Source organism: Xiphophorus maculatus, chromosome 19 (assembly GCF_002775205.1).
Source record: "Xiphophorus maculatus strain JP 163 A chromosome 19, X_maculatus-5.0-male, whole genome shotgun sequence".
NCBI classification, from domain to species: Eukaryota; Metazoa; Chordata; class Actinopteri; order Cyprinodontiformes; family Poeciliidae; genus Xiphophorus; species Xiphophorus maculatus.
Window position 1 is genome coordinate 22,275,778 of NC_036461.1, and position 17,729 is coordinate 22,293,506.

Sequence of the window (17,729 nt, forward strand, 5' to 3'; positions counted from 1 at the left end):
ACAGTGAATCAATTACTAAATTAGTTGCAGATTATTTCAATGATCGATTAATCACGATTAATTTGATTAATCGTTTCAGCTTTACCGTAGATTACTTAGCAGATTAAGACTCAATGTTTCCATATGTACTGGTTCTTCTTCCACCCTTTGAAGCCGTGAAATGCCTCAGTGGTTGACGCATCTCAAAGTGACTAATGTAAGTGTTCAGTTATCTTCCAGTCTCTCACAGTGAACAGGACATCTGAAAGTGAGGTTTTTTTTTCTTGAGTGGACAAGCAGTGCCCACTGTCTTAGCTTGCGGTGAGTAAAAAGTGCAGTGTACGTGTGTGTGTGTGTGTTGGAGGGTGGAATGTTAACAGAGCCTAATCTGTGCTCCGGAGCCATGCAGCCTCCGTATTTACCCTGGCAGGAGAGCAGAGAGCCGGACCCCGGGCCACGCAACGCGGCTCCACAGCCGCCATTCTTCCAGCTCTGTTTTCCTTCGGTCCCCACAGGCCCTCCGGCGCACTGCACCTTCAAAGGGCCCCAGTGTAATCTGTAATGAAATCTGCCTGTGTGCTCGCAGGCGTCAGCGAGGGCAAATTATACAATTACGCAATTAAAACACCCTCTTCGACTTCACCCGGTGCGGCGTGTCAGAATCAGCGGGCCTCACACCCCGGCTGCCAGCCACCCTCCACATCCTGCCCCGTCTAATTGCCGCCACGCTCAAGCCTGGTAGACAGAAGTAATGCAGTCACGCAGCACAGAGCCAGAAGTCAGAGGGAATGTGAAGACACGGAAGCAGGGGTTTGGGGTTGGAGAGGGTAGAGCAGTGGGAACAGCAGGGCTTAAAGGAAAACGGCCACAGAGAGCATAACCCTGCTGGGGCTGCACACTCCACTAACCTCTGTAGTTTATTTCTACTCATGTAAAAACGGCTCATCTGCACGTGGAGCAGCATTAGAAGAAAAAACAAAAGATCGGTTCTAACTAACCTCTTCACGCCTTTTGATGTCGTTCAAATTACATATTAATATCTGTATCAGTCCCAATATTGAAAAGAATTTTAGATCAGGTATCGGTGACAATGTTCCCAGTATATAAGGGCAGATCTGTTTAGGCTAATACTATGCTTTGATCTCTGAGTGATGTCATGCGTTTTATATATATATATTACATTATATTTTATATTAAATATATAATTTTTATAAAAGCAATATTTGCACTTTTTGAACTATTTGAAAGAGGGTTTGCTACAGTTTATTTTAATATAATTGACCAAAATAGTCAATCTGTTGTTTTTGTCAATTTATTATTTATTTTCCATCAGCTGTTTTACTCCTAATTACACTGACTGAACAAATGAAAGTTGTTTTTACATGTTTGACCAAGCTAGTGACGCTGCTGGTAGTAAAGTGTGTTGTTCTGGGGCAGAGTTGGCAAATACACTTGTAATTCAGCGCATTTATGTTTGCATCTGAAAAAAGAAATGTTTTAAATCTATCCAGCTGTTTTTCTGTATCAAATTGTATCGGCCGATACTAAACCTTAGATATCTGCGTCGGTATCAGAAGTGAAAAAAATGAATCGATGCATCCCTCACAAACATGGACGTTTTTATTTACATTTTATTTGATAAACCAACAAAATCTCAAGCACAAATTCGGGAGGAAAAAGATGTATAGCTTTTTTTTTTTTTTACGTTGCTGTGTCCCCACATAATGATTCTGCCATCCTTATTTTTCAACACAGGGAGTTGCGTTTACCATTGTTTTAAAAGCAGTATTTTGATCATGTATTTTTATACAGAAGAAACTGAAATATTTCTGTACTTTCCTGTCAAATCAGAGCAATATGACCCTGTAATGGAGCAGTAAATCCTTGCTCCTCCCACTGACTGGCCTTTCTTCCTTCTGTGTTCAGTGACTTCTTCCATCACGCTTTGGAATAAGTTATCAAACACGCTGGAAGCCCGTAGTGTAGTTTTAGGCACTGGGAGCGTTTTCCCCACTCCGCAGCTGTCAAGTGGACACATCTCTGCAGTGGCATGGCTGAATCATTCTGTTGCAGTGGAAGAGTTTCCACTACAGCAAATATCCAGGCAGGAAAGGGTTCTGTGGACCATGTGCCTCTTTGGAGGTGCCACGCCCCTATGAAAATCCCGCCTCTGCTGAGGAAATACCATCCTGCCAATTAGACATGGGATAGAATTCCTGTGTGTGGCAGAGCACATGGAGCCGGACTGCAGTTTGAAAGAAAAGTCATATTGCAATCAGAACAGCTACTGCCTGCTGCTTTTAAAGTGAAGGAAGGCTTTATGTTTTTGGAATGAATCTAAATTCAGAGAAATTACCGTATACTATATTGGTGTAGTGATAGGATTTATAGCTTCAACTGTCATCTCTTCTGTTCACTTTTATTTTTATATTTTTGCTTCTTTCATGTAAAGATGCCCTAATCACTATGCTGTGACCAATTTCTCATATTTAGTCTTTGCCAATTTCATCCGATTCTGAATTAAACACAATCAGAAAAATATAAGAATCACAGAAATTTGTTTTCTTGCCTCCCGGCATTTGTCATTAATTATTTACAGTATATCGGCAGCAGAGATGAACCAAGACCTAGGTTTGTAGGCAAACCAGAGTTTGCTTTTTTGGTCCGCATCAGAGTTTGATTACGGGTTCACACTTCCCGAAACGAGCTGGATTTTCTAGAGAACCCTTAATCATCAGTCCTGGACTGTTCGGTGACACTCAGAGGTTGGAAGCATTTCAGGATAACAGAGAACCGCTTTCCTGTTATCAGGTGAAACGTTTGCTCTCTCGTTCACTCTAAATGAACAGTTCATTTAGAGTGAACTGTTCAAAGAGGCACCAATCAGTCGGAACGAGATTCAAATCAGATAATTCACTTCTCAAATATTGATAAATCAGATTCTACCCTCTCAATTTTATTAAATGCATCAAAAATAAGAAGTAAAAGACAAAGAACTCTAAAAATGCATCAGCTTCTTTGATGCATTTTATTAACTTTATTAAAAATTAAATAAATCCTAGGAATGTATGCATTTAATGCAAAAATAAGGACCACCTTGTCAAAACTATCACCTATTAGATCTGACCGCACATTTTTGTATGCATTAGTCCAAGATTGATCACAATCACAACCAGCAGGTCAAGCTTTTACAGGAAATAGTAAGCTAAAAAAATAAGAGGTAACTTTGAAGTTTCTGTGCTCAGTACCATCGTAAGCACCAATTGATGTTGCTGTCAACGTGACCTGGAAGCTCTTTGTGATGGTGTGTTCAATGAACTGAAAAAGATCAGTTTTAAGACTTCCATTTATCGGTCATCGAGGCCTGCTCAAGCTGGAAATCTGACAGTCAAATTCTTGGTCCACATCTACAGTTTTTATTGTCTGTATATCAGAGCAAGATATTGTTAGGGAAGAATCCTCGCAGATGTTGTATTTGGACTGGAATTCGATTACAATAAGGGACATCTCAATGACTGAACAAGATGTTAGAAGAGAAAAAACCACCAAACTTGGGTAGGAAACCATGGTGACTCCTCCAGCTTATTGAGTCCCCGTCTATTCTGGGGTTGGAGACATCATTGTGGCTGAGGGACCAACAGCAGGAAAGTGTTTTCAGGCTCGGCTGAGTTCAGAAGCAGAAGGACCACACATTGGGAAAGCGACTGTTTAAAAACCTGTGTGTGGGGGTGTGCGTGTGTGTGTGTTACTTTTCTTTTTTTGAACTGAGTGTGTGTGTGGCTTACTGCAATGCCAAGAAAACAATGTGTTCAGACTCCTTAGAGGGTTGTCCCACCCCGAGAGGGAGTGACGAGTCGCTAACGCTACAGGGAGATCGGGGGGGCGACTGGGGGAGTCAGGAAGTTTCAGAGTTTCTTCATTTGGAGGTGAAGATTGTGTGTGAGTGCTTGAATGTGGGGAGAGTGTTTGTCTTTGCAAGCTGAGGACGGTGGAAGTCTGCGCTCCACGCACACCCGCTCAATTACTGTCTGTCTGATAGGTTTTTAGGAACCTTCTGTTTGCTTTCTCAGAGGATACGTCTGCGTCTCTCAGCACTGAATATCTCCCTTAGTCTGGTTGCAATTACTCTGTGAAGCCGATGCCAGTGTTTGAAAGCAGGAGCCAAAACACTGTGTGTCAGAAATGCATCAGAACACCGCAGGCATCGTGATAAAAGCACATGTAGCAGATCTGACGCCGAGATTGTAATTCGGCAGTGATTGACGTCCCACCTGAAGTAAGAAAGCATTACTTCAGCTGTTGCAGGGTGTAGGGCTGGGGGGTTCGGATTACTTTTTAATTATTATCTCATCCATGCCTGATGGAGCACACACACACGGACAGAAGTCCTGGCATTCAGATGATAATTAGCTCCTCTCTCTCCTCCGGAGTTTGGAAAAGTAAAAGAGACATCTGATGACCGGTCAGCCACCTCCCCAGCTTTTGTCCAGGGAAACACACACACAGAGACCACTAAAGAGAGTGAGCGTACCATGCCTCAGTGCTCTCACCCTCCTCATCCTCACAGATGGGACAAAGAGCTCGTCTGACTGGCTGCACTCCCTTTGTCCAGCGTCTCCTCAATACAACTCAATAAATCGACCCTGACAGGTTTTCAAACTCCCAAGATCGTGCAATTCAGATGAACCCTCGCATTGTTTCGGAGGCGAAGGAGATGATAAGTTTTGTTCGGACCGTCGGAGAGCTTCAGGCGCCGCTTCTAATGCTTTTTCAATTTCTGTCAAGCCGTGTTTTTCTCTGCGACGCTGTTATGAACTGAACAACATCGCTTTGTAAACCAAGCGGGGCTTGAAATTGGATGAAAACAAGATTGAGTTAGAACTCAATCCTGTTTTGAACACCTGCGGACCAAAGGCTCCGCAGGTGCCTGTAAGCTTCCAACAGTAACATATGACTGTTTTCCATACTGAGCCACAGGTCAGTCATATTGGAAGGTAGAGCGTTTGCTCTATCACATTAAATCCCAATAAAATACTTTGAAGTTTGTATTTGTATGTTTGGCCATTGTCATCCTACACAATTCCGCTGGATTCCCATCTCTAAGTTGTTTATAGCGCACACAATTGCCAGTAAACTTCATCAAGTTGGCGTATTACATATGTCACGACTAAACGTTGGTGATTGAGTAAAATCGTTGCAGACTTTGACAGAATCCACGCCTTCAGGAAACAGTCGTTTCTCAATAGCCGATGGTCCAGTTTCTCTGGACGAAGCGACGCTCAGAACAATTGACTGGTTTCCCCTAGGCTATGTGTGACTACTTTTGCACAAATACGTGTCCACATTTGCAAAAGTAAAGCCGAAACTTAGAAGAGCCAACTCATGTTTCCTAATCTTTACATTGTTGTGTCGGAGGATCTTTTGGAATCCAGAATCTCCCATTTGTTTCTGGCAGAGTGCATAACTCATCCAAGCTGCATCACTTTCAGAACAGGGCAGGAGAGCAAGCTTTCCCCTCTGCACCATCTTTTTGCAATTATAGTAACATGTATGTGTACATTCCCAAAGGGTCTTTCCTCAAAATGTTACATGATCTAAGAATCCTAAAGAAAACAGGAGCAGAAAATGACCACTGGGCCCGTTTAGCATTTTTCTCTTAAGTCCTTTCAGCTCTGTGGGAATTCCTTTATTGTCTGTAACAAGATTTTGTGTTTGGACCCACAGAAGCTCCTTTTTGGACCAAGCCAGAACGGATGGACAAGAAGCTCCTGGCCGTCCCCGCAGCCAACACCGTCAAGTTCCGCTGTGCCGCCGGCGGAATCCCGATGCCAACCATCCACTGGCTCAAGAACGGCAAGGAGTTCAAGGGCGAGCAGAGAATGGGAGGCATCAAGGTGAGAGGAAGAGCATGTTGACACCTAAAAGGTTAGAGGAGTTCAGGAGATTTTTAGATTCAAACCTTCACACTCAGAACTCTGCCAGCCGGAGGTCGCAATCTCCACCCCTTAAGGTGCTGCCAGAGTGTCCCGTAGCAAGGCATGTTAATCCCCCTGGGAGGATAGCTACGCCGCTGTCCATCCATCCATAGGGTTAGTGCCGGGATTGGTCCTTGACGTGAGTTTCCCTAATTAAAGGAGCGTAAACCTTGAGTGGTGAAAGAATGCCGTGCCCGGCGGATCTTCTCACGGTGTATAAATGTCGTGAAAGATGCCACGGAGGCATACTCTACCAACTAACGACCAAAATAAGTTTAATAGTGGTGGTGGTGGGGGGTCTAACTGCAGTCCTGAAACCAGACACATGCATGCTCGCATGATAGTCCAGCGCTGATGGTGAAGCGCTGCAGCAAACAGCTGCTGTGTTCACTTTTGTCATCAGACTCACTTGAAGCTGAGCTCTCTGTCACAGCCTTAGGTTTGTTTAGCTAATAACTAATAACCAAATATGTACGGTAATATTGGAACTCACTGGTATTCAGTTTGAAAAGTCCTGCCAGACATATTCAATTGGTCAGAGTTACTCTTACCTTGCTCTGTATTGAATAATCTTTACAGCAGATTGTGATCGTTGGAGACATTATTTAATCACCTGTGAAAATAATACTGTAATTGGATCTTTTTTTATCTTGTTTTACACCAAATAATTCTGTATTTTGAAGAATATCATAGGAAAACTGGCACTAAAACATCACTTTGTGGTTGTAGATTAGCGTCTTCTAATGTCTCAGCAGAGAAGCACTGAAACATATTTCTTCCCAAGTGGAACTTTGGCCTTTAAAGAGTTAAATGTAATGAGATCCTGCAGCTATTAACAGTTTACAGAGATTTCCAACATCTGCTCCCAGCAGACCAACAGCAGTTGTCTCTCTCGCTCTGTCCCCACTCTCTGTTCTTCTGTCTATCTATCCCCCCCCCACCAACCCGCACAGATTCACACACACCTGTCAGCAGCCCTCAGGACACCCTAACTTGGACTGAAGTGGCTCCCCGACAGCAGCTTTTAGCGTCTGTAGTGTACATGATGATTTGCTGATGATATGGTTGGTTCCACGTTGTTAGCAGCAGATTAATCCCCAACTGACTGCTCAGAGAACAACATATTTATTCCACCTGTTTGTCCGATCTTCAACTTCTTCATTAAACTCCTGTGAAAGTCCTTCTTTGGGAAGAATCAGTTCTACTTAAAAAAAATATTTGAGTATTTCTTGTGAATTAAGAACAATTTAGTAACAACCTTGTAATACCTCCCCTGCTCCAACAGGTGGTGATAACTTGGAAATGACATCCAAATCCTAGTTTGATTCTGAAAAGCCTAAACGGTTCTAGTCTAAAGATTTTTCCAAAAGAAATTGCACCTTATGCTTTTTTTTTTCTCTTGCTAACATTAGCATATTAACACATTTAATTACTGACTTACCTACTATTCTATCTGGTATATTAAAGCTGCTTTACTTCTCCTTAGCCGTAATTAAAATTTAGATCTTGAGGGGTGATTGATGCCTTATTAAGATGCTCCTCTCTTATTGAACATGGCAGAAAAAGTGGAGCATCTTCCTTTATGTCTGTGTTGGTTAATGAAGACGTTCTCCCATGTGTCTTTATTGAGTAATATTCACGTGCCCCACCCCTCCCTTCTCTCCCAGAACTGTTTTAGGATCCAGTTAGTGATCACCATGCAGGCAGTGTTTGCCCTCGCAGAAGTGAAGGGAGAGGTCATGGCACTGGGTGACATACCAGTGTGACACGGTCAGGCTTCGGGGTCGTCAGGCGTAACAGCTTTAACCCATTCAAATTTCAGACCTCTGACCACATCACCGCCTCGTTAATATCTTTATTTTCTCTGAATTTTAGTGTCTTTGATATTAACAGCACTTGATTTTTCTTGTCATCCAATATGTTATTTTTTCATGTTTCTACTGCACAGCTCATTATACTGTGACGTAATATTTAAACAAACATCTCGTTGTCTGTTGTCTCTAGACCTAAAGTCTAATTCAAAGAAATTGATATAAAAAATGGTTGGTTAACATTATTTATTTTTTGTTTAATCTTCCAGCTTTTTACAAATCAAAGTTGTTAACCAAAAAGTCCAAAAATATTTCTTTTTGAAACTTTTTTAAATATAAATTTATGCTGATTAAAAATTGTTTCAATAATTATCAGTGAAACCATATTTTTACAAAAACAAGTCCTGATTCAGTCCCTCCTCCCCCAATTTACCGTAGTACTTCTAAATAAAAACCACCAATTATATTCAGAAGTCACAAAACACATTATACAAAGATTCATATCTCGTTAAAATCAAAATATCTTCCCTTTTAAATATGAAAGATCATTAACATTAAAACATTAACACTTCTTGGGATTTTTAGAAGCCGTCTCGAGGAAAACGGGTGTCTTTTACCTGTTAACAAGTCGCCGTCTATCAGAAGAGCCTGTTTTTTAAATACCTGGTAAAAACTAGAAAGTTCCTCATTATAACGATGAGCTTTGCATATCGTCATAACGAGAACGTTTTCTCTCTTTGACTCAAGAAATTTTCTTGAATTTCTTTCTGAGCTCTGCCAGCTAGACGTTTCCGTAGCTTTCAATTACGGAAATGGAATGAATAAACACAGAAATAAACACACGAAGTATTTCAAACAAATCGGCCCCAGATTGAATTGTCTCCACGTCAGCGTGAGCGATGGACAGATGCGGACAACGTTCCGTCACCCCGTATCACCCCATATCACCCCGTATCACCCCGTCTTCCATGTGGAGGTGATGGGTTCATGTGGGGGGCGGGGCCTCAGCTCTGTCATCCCAACAATGACATTCTAAAGACTCCATTCCCATCAGGGTCCTGAGGGTGAAGCCATCTTCCTGCTGCCTCCATTCTGACTTGACAACATCATCTTGGTACTGACAGCCATGTGTAATTTTAGCTGAATGAATCTCAGCCATGCTGGTTTTGAGGATCGCTTTGCTCTTCACGTGAGCCGCGTGTTTAAGGAGCAGCTAACCGACCCGTGGCGCAGTTCTAATCATTGTCCCAGTTCTATTTGACTTATTTCTAGATACGTCAGGCGGTTGGGCCTGCTTTGAACAATCAAACTTTTTCGATGCGAGTCCATCAGACGGTTATCTAGCAGGCATAATTTCAGTCAGATAGCGGCTTGCTCACTGCCAGATTGTCAGCTCCATTGTGAGACTAAATGGCTGTGAATGCATGGCACAGCAATAACAGCACCTCTTGAAAAGAAGCCATCTACAATTACTATTTAAAGAAATTTGAATTAATATGAGTTACAACAACATTTAACTTCCCTTTGTGATCAAAGTATTTTTGAATTTGAAAATATTTGAAAAGAAAATGTACTTTAAGAAATATTGGTAAAGTTTAGTCAATGAAAACAACATCTAAACAAAACAAAAAAAACAGAAAACGTAGAAACTTGGTACCCAGACTACGTTTTTTCAGCTGCAATGTTCAAAGACAAAAACAGGAGATGGTTAAAAAGCTGCTGACAAAACCTTTATGGGTGAAGTTGGACAGATCAGCTGGAAGCTATACATTTTTTTTAGAAAAATGCTGACAATGTTGTTGTCAAATGGTTATTTTCCGGTTTAATAAGCAAGTATAACTTCAGAATAATCAGTTGTTTCTCATCCAACAGGTCCATGTTTTGCTCTGAAGCATACATCTCATTATTTGTCTCCCACTCTCAGAGGCATCTAAGTCAATTTCAGGCACTTTCAGGGGCTATAGAAAACTAAACGGTAAACTACATAAAGTTGTTAATAAGATGTGTACGTCATTTATTAAAACTCAGATTCCATCTCCTTTCTGCTTCCCAGACAACTGTGGAGCTCTCCAAGCCCAGGGCCTGAAGGTCAAAGTTTAACCCTCTATTGAGCTGTCAGATGGACATGGCAGGAGATAGGCGTGCCATCAGCCCATTCAGCCATCTTTTCTCTTCCAACACATAAAGCTGCTGTTTGGCGGAAGCGGGGGTTTCATTGTGTTGTTTTTTTTTTCTTCTTCTTCCATCCAGAATTTTCACCCTCTGTTTTGACAGCTTTCCAAAGCAGGGGCTTTTAATCTGCCTCCACTGTTACTTTTTAAGACTTTAAGCACTTCAAAATCCTCCCGTTTCCACTACAGTTTTTAGCACAGCCTCCACTAGAATTTCTATGCTTGCAAGATTATTTTTAGACCCCTGTTTTCTTTCCCCCTCAACTCCTCATCTAATTTTAGACCTCCCGTAGCCACAACGCTCACTCTCCTCACCTGTTTTTTTTTTTTTTTTTTTATTAAAACATACTATGGCTTTGAAAGGCAGGACTCGCCGTTAGCGGGGTTTGATTGTGTCGCTTTCACACATCCCGTTTTACGACCTCATCCTCGTTGATGCAAGTGTCAAGCTGAGCCAAAGTCAGGCATCAGACGAACAAAACTTTCCCGGTTTTAATAGCGAGCCCTGAAGGGCCGCGTCTTCCTGCTTCCGCCCTCTCTGCGGGTCAAATTAGACGGTAGCGCGGATCCGGGCTGCTGGTCCGCTCTGACACACTCATAAATTCTGCTAACTGGCCCCCACTTGTTCTGACAGGGCTATTTTGCGAGGTGAAGACAGAGGGTTTGGACTATAAAGGGGAACGGCGCTTCCTGTGTTTTCTCACACAACTACTGCATCACCAAAAAATTTCTATTTCTCAATTTTTTTATTTTTTAACATCCATCAAGGATAATTCACTTTGTCTGTTGATGTACATGAAATAGCCAGGTGCTGCGATGAGCTAAACAAAGTGTACTTCTGTGTCTTCCCTCTGTACCGGGAACAACAATATCTTTGTCTCAGGATGCACAAATTCACTTCTTTCCACTTCTGATACCGATACCTATTTCAGGTTTAGTTTCGGCCGATCACATACAGGAAAACAGCTCAACTGAACTGATTACAAATGTTTCTTTTTTTAAAGAGAGACGTTAATGTACTGGATTACAAATGTATCTTGTAACTCTACACCAGTACAGCTCATTGAAATACACCAATAGCTTTTCCATGTATCTTTGTCAAACATGGAAAAAACAACTGTAATTTGTTCAGTCAGTGTAATTAGGAGTAGAATAGCCAATGGAAAATAAATAATAAAGAAACTGAAACTGATTAAAATAATAAGTTGACTAGTTTGGTCAAACAGGTAAAAATTAAGCTGCAACAAACATTCTTTCAAATTGTTCAGAAAGTGCAATTAGGAATTCTAAAAACAACATAAATAATAAACCAGGGCGTTGCTCAGAGCACAAAGCATAGAATTAGAATAGATCTGCCCTTATGGATTTTGCACAGTTACAGATACCCGATCTAGAATTTTGTTCCAGTATCGGTACTGGTATAGGTGTTAATGTGGGATCGGTGCATCTCTAGTTTTGTCTTCTTTCAATGCAGGCGGTTCCTTGCGGTGTGAACCCCCTCATCCATTCCCATGGCTAGCGCTGCTCTGTACAGCCGCGGCAAAAGCCCCTAAAACCTTTAAAGCCTGGTATGACTGGAACATAAGCTGCTTAATAATTTAATTCTGCTTGGAATCTGGCATGATTGAAATGGATGGGATTATCACGTTTGGGGACTAATGCTACAGGTTCACCAGGGGTTAGCCAGTGTAACATGTTAATAAAAGCCAGCGTGTAGAAAATAATTAAAGTGACCAATGAAAGGCGGAGGAATGTTAACACTCAAAGTCACTGAGAGTTCATATTTAATCAACAGCAGAAATTCAATTTCAGAAAGCGAGAACTGGATACAGTGTCTCGCCATGGCAAACTTTCTTAGCATTTCTGGGGGGAATTTTATGTCATACACCAGGACAATCATAGTTTGAATTTTTTTTTTACAAATGAATATCTGAAAAGTGCGGCATTCACTTGAGTCATTACTAGAGATCCATCAATCCGATTATTGAGTAAATTGATATTTGAGCTCAACAAGACAGATATTTGTCGTTATTTAGGTTATTCAACCATCAGGTTGGCGCCAAGTGTTATTCTACTCAATCTTTCCAATGTTTCAGAAACTCCTGATCATTGATGATTGATTTCTATAGAAATGTGGAATGTGGACGCTGACATTAGCCCTGAGGACTTCTGTGCTGCTGCTACATGTCTAGCATTGAGATGCTATTTTAGGCTTGAATGGCTTTGCTGATAGGCTAACTGCTTTTAGCACAACTTGAACACAACAATTGTCTTTTCCAGTGTCCAATCAGAACAATTTTTGAAGGAGAAATGAACCCACAGTGGATGAAGAGAAGTGACTTTGTTGTCCATCGTTGCGGATATTGCTTGTACGTCAGATTTACAGGCCTACCAGAAACACGCAGACAAAAAGGTTCCCACTGGAACTTGTGAATGTAACAGGATGGTTTTACTTAAGAGGGGAGTATAGAAATGGAAGTAACACTTTTCAGGTTTTTATTTGTAAACATTTTTGAACAAATCCTCCCACTGTGTCCTACCACTGCCCAGTATGAACTAATCTATGTTGCTCTATCACTTACAATCTCAACAAAGTACACAAAATGTGCAAAAAGCTACCGAGGTGTAGATGCTTTTGCAGGTCTTTACGCATCATGAAATGCCACATTTAAAAACAAAACATGAGTTCAGATTTTTTACAAAGTCCGTCAAAAACGTAACATCTGAAATGAAACGTTTGTACATCAAAGTCCCAGCAGTAGAGAGACAGTGGTAAATGTATGGCATAGCTGTGATTATAGTCTCCCTGGTTCTGTTGGTGGTCCTGGCTTTCACTGAATATCAGCTCCAGCTCATATTTTACCACATTTTAGCCTCCTCCCTTCTCATGCACCAACTTTTTTTTTCCCTCCCCTCAGCGACCACAGCACAAGGCGTCACTCATCTGCTCATGAGAGCAGCCATTGACTTGAGTTTGACTCCTCATCTCAGAGAGGGGATAGACGGGGTGGAGCCAGCCATTCCACAGAAAAACCATTTGCCAACGCCGAGCGGGCGGCCTGGTTTATGTTACCACGCAACTGCGAGAAGAAGAAGATGAAAAAAAGCACACTCAGGCATAATATTTACACTGTTGCTTTATTTTCCGAATGCACCTCCAAGAGAGAGGGTGAAGAAGTGTGTGCTCCAGAGGGAAGAAGAAGAAGAAAAAGAAGAAAGGGTGGTTGCCTACAAATGCGACGCTAATATCTGTTTGGTTCCCCCCATAAAGCGTGTTTGTGAACAACTTTTTCTTACGCAGGTGAGGTGAAGTGTTCCACCCCAAAAAGACACCTTGTCGACATCACTCATTAGAAATTCTGACCTCTTCAAGTGAAGTTCACCCTGCGACGCCCGTTTCCCCCCGTTAAACGGCGCGGGTCGCCCCCGCCGGCCCGTGGAGACGCCGCCTGTCGACGCGTACCCGCTCCTCTGCTAACTCCCTCCACATCCCTTTGCCTTCTGAGCCTGTCAACTCAGTATCTGTCTTCCATGCCTTCCAGCCGCACCTGGTTTGAATTACCGCGCAAAATTTAGCTTTCGAGTCTCTGGCGATGCATTTCTCTTGAGTGGTACAGTGGAACTAATTTCGGAGGTGCAAAAAGAAGAAAAAGTCTGTCAGCCCTCACAGACATTTGCTTTGCTGAACACCTGTGAAAGTAACCCAGTGTGAAAATGGCTTCTGTTGATGAAAGATGATAATTTAACCATCATTGTTTATGAATTTTAGCTTTGTTATCCAGTTGAGAATTAGTGATCCACAGTAAAGTGAAAAATCTAGCGCATATCTTTTTGTTCATGTTCCTTAGCTGGTGTTATTCAGTGATTTGATTGGGATTTATGCAGACGATATTCTGTTGTACGTGTATACCGTCAAACAAATTCTGGCGTTGTAGAGTTCAGTTTGTAACGCTCGCACCTGCTTGTTTTATTATTGCTTCTTAAAATCACCACAATATCTCCTTAGATGTTTGCAAATGGACTTTGGTTCTCTAACATAAACATGTCGTAATTAAGCCTGTCGCAGTTAGTCAGTTAATTGGATGATCAATTAAATGAGCTGGATGATTTCCATTCAGATTAATATTTTTTTAAGAAAAATTTTGTTTACAGTCTTAATAATCCATTTTATTAATTTGGTGGTTTTCATTTCTGTTTTATTTATTGTTTTTGGTTTTATTTCTGGGTAATTAAAATATCTTCCAGTTCCAGTGTGAAGTGTTCTTTACAAAATTAGAGTTTATCTGTCTTTGGGAGAGCAAACTTGCATTATCACATCTTTATCTTTGAAAATGACCTCAAAACTATATTATCCTGTATCGTAATAAATACTGGCGATACAGGATATCACCAGTATTTATTGCCAATATCCTCTATTGTCCAGCAACATTTGTTATCATGACAGTCCTGGTAGTAACGACGCATTCCTTCTATCTTCAGCTGAGACACCAGCAGTGGAGTTTGGTGATGGAAAGCGCCGTGCCATCGGACCGGGGAAACTACACCTGTGTGGTGCAGAACAAATACGGCACCATCAGTCACACCTACCAGCTGGACGTTTTAGGTAAGCGTTTACTTTCACTTTAACTCATAAAAGCTAAAGGTTATCCTTCTGTTGCGCACTTTCAGCTCCCGTTATTCAGTCTTTTTATTACGTTTTATGGCGATGATATTCAGTTGAGCGCGTTTGTAAGCAACACCAGTTTGAAAAGTTAGCCTCTTGTGTTTAAAGTTGCAGTAAAACTGAAACAGAGATCGTAGCTCCACCTACAACAATATGAACTAAGCAGACACAGAGAGTTGAAAGGGGCAAATTAAAAAAATAAAAATTTATCACTAAAACATTAGCAGCAATATAAAATCAATAAGTACATTATTAAGTAAAGTAATGTGAAGTAAATAAATGTTTAATTAAATATTCGATTTAAGTAATATGAATTAATTTATTAAATATATAATTAAATCATTAAAATATTAACTGATGCAGACAAATAATTAAATATGTATGCCATTATTTAATTCCTAATTAATTAATTATGGCCCCTCAGTTTGCCCGTTGAAACTGAGGGGCGGGGCTTACACTGACCTGTTGAACGCCGCTAGCTTAGCATGGTTTTTTGAAAATCTTGGCGGCTCTTGTAACAGAGGGAGTAGAAATGACTGTCTGATTTCACGTTGATGTTGAGTGAGTAGAACTTCTTAAATGTTATCCTCCAGGTAGTCTGAATTTCCATCTCCTGCTTCTATGTCACCTGCTAACTGTAAAATGTCACAGAAAAGCCCATAAAAATCCTCCATTAAAATTAAACTAAGCTAGCGGAGTTCAACAGATCAGTGTTGGCCCCGCCCACTGCACCGCCCCTTGATTTCTATGGTGAAGTTTCACAGATAAAATGACTTCACGGTAACTCTGCAGGAACAGGAACAATGAAATAATTAAATTATCTAATTAGATAGGTATAAGTTTGCATGTTTTATTTTATTGTTCCTATATTTTTTTATGCAAATAATTTTTTCCTAGACTTTAGGTTTAATAATTTAATGACATATTTCATAAATACATTTTACATTAAATAAATGATTAAAATATTTAGTTAAACCTTAATTTATTTCATTTTACATTGAATAAAGTTGTTTTTTTTTATTAAATTTTGTCCTGTTTAACCCTCAATAAGCTTGTATATCATCTGTCTGTCCAACATGTTCAGTTTTTGGAACTTGTAAAATTCATCTTACTTTGTTGACATTTGTTTACAGTGTGAGGAATGTTACTAAACTCAGACTTGTTTTGCTGTCTATTAAACTGTACAAAATTGCTCATGTTTTTTTTCATGCTTACAGTCTTGTTTACTGGCCTAAACAAAGCTTTCGCTTAAACATTTACAAGTCCTTTAAAATTCTGCGGCCAGGTTATGAGCTAGTTCTAACAAGAGAGCTCACTCGACTCCTGCTTCGTCTGCGTTTCACTGCTTTCCTGTTACGCTCAGAATTCATCTTTAATTGCGGCATCTCACATAAATATTCAGGGAATAATTTATCTGTCTGATCTGGTTTTTAAAAAAAACAGAAAAAACCTTACGGTCTATGCTTCCCTCAGAGCGCTCGCCCCACCGGCCGATCCTCCAGGCGGGCCTGCCAGCCAATCAGACAGTGGTGGTGGGCAACGACGTGGAGTTCCACTGTAAGGTTTACAGCGACGCCCAGCCGCACATCCAGTGGCTCAAACACATCGAGGTGAACGGCAGCCGCTACGGCCCTGACGGCGCCCCCTACGTCAACGTCCTGAAGGTGGGTTTGGAGCCACACACCGTGGTGGGTTTACGTCTTAATGAGCCAGCCTGGAGCCAGGCTCGGCGCGAGATAATTTTACATGTTGTTAATCTTTCCTAAATGTCGTGTTTAATGAGCCTTTGCAGAAGGGGAGCCGGCGGGGGCCACGGGGCTTCCTTCACCGCTCTTAATTGAAGAGCTCATTGCTCGAACGGTGAAGCATCGTTACAACACACTGGAGCGTGTGGAAGTGTAGAGCCATTAAGCTAATGATATCACTGTAAATCAAAGCAGATTTCTGCTCTTACTGCGAGTGTGGCGTGTGATGAAGCATCTTGTTGCTATTTTGGAAGACTTTTCCACCCATGAAATAAATTCATCACTAGCTGCGTCTCCATTACAAATGTGCGCAAATCCTTGTCTATATTCTGCTGATGTTGAAAAACAAAAAAATTTTGCAATTGCAGTGATTCCATTAATAAGGAATTAAATTAAAATCATGTGAATACATTTAATTGCAAATCATGGCAGTTACATGAGATGCTCATCATTCAGCCATCAGAAGAGATGTTGGAGTCTCATTCAGGTGTTACAGTGACAAGCCCCTTATACTTGGGAGCGGCTATGTATGCAGCGTTTTGGGGAAATTGTTGTAGGCCATTTTACAGAAGAGCTATGGACTCAATACGTTGGAATTAGGGGTGCACCGATTGCAGTTTTCTGACCAATCGCCAATTACCGATCTTTAAAAAGCCTGACCTGCCAATGGCCGACACCATGTTTACCCCTGTTTTTTTGTCTGAATGTTGCTAAATATAGCATGAAAGTTGCTGAGTTGATAACAGTGGAGTGACTATTGTTAACTGATAAAATCAGTGGATAAGATCGTAAGCATGTAACCTGATCACCGATCTCCCATAATTAAGGAAACCAGCGCCAATAAATCAGCCCAATTTTAATGACACAACTTTTTATGGACTGTGATGCTGTGAGAAAAACAAAAAAAAACAAACCATCATCCTCCTGCTGCTTCCTGTTGTGTTCTTCAACGTTTCCACCAATTGTAACAAATGAAAAAAGTGTTTCCGTTGCAGTTTTCCAACCCAATTTTGATAAGGCTACAAAAAAAACACTCCATCATAGTGTCACTTTTTTGTTTTAGCAAAAACATAAGTCATTTTGAAATTGGCATGTTTCCATTAAGCAAATTTGATTTCCCACTTTAAAGTTGCATAATTTTATGCTTAATGAAAACACAGCTACTGAAAGAAGCAACTTCACCTGGAATCCACCATAAACATTGTTTTTTTAATGTTTTCTGGTTGATGAGGGGAAGACTCCCGTTGCAAACCAACAGGGCTTTTGCACCCTCGAGCTTTTTTTTTTTTTTCTTTTCTTGTCCCTCTGGAGAGAAGGAATAAAAACAAACATCTGGTTTGGACTAAGTTAACTGCTGTGGTGGCGGCAAACGCAGGGAGGGAGAC

General features: G+C 41.0%; 1 protein-coding gene across 11 annotated transcripts in view; it reads left to right on the forward strand.

The window, feature by feature from the left end:
• Positions 1 to 17,729, forward strand: part of LOC102228238 (fibroblast growth factor receptor 3) — an 84,600-nt gene that overhangs the window by 45,150 nt on the left and 21,721 nt on the right. For all 11 annotated transcript variants that reach the window (XM_023352653.1, XM_023352656.1, XM_023352652.1 and 8 more), the window contains 3 exons: positions 5,704 to 5,873; positions 14,416 to 14,539; positions 16,073 to 16,263. In XM_023352653.1, the coding sequence (XP_023208421.1) occupies positions 5,704 to 5,873; positions 14,416 to 14,539; positions 16,073 to 16,263 (485 nt within the window). The remainder of the gene's footprint in view (positions 1 to 5,703; positions 5,874 to 14,415; positions 14,540 to 16,072; positions 16,264 to 17,729) is intronic.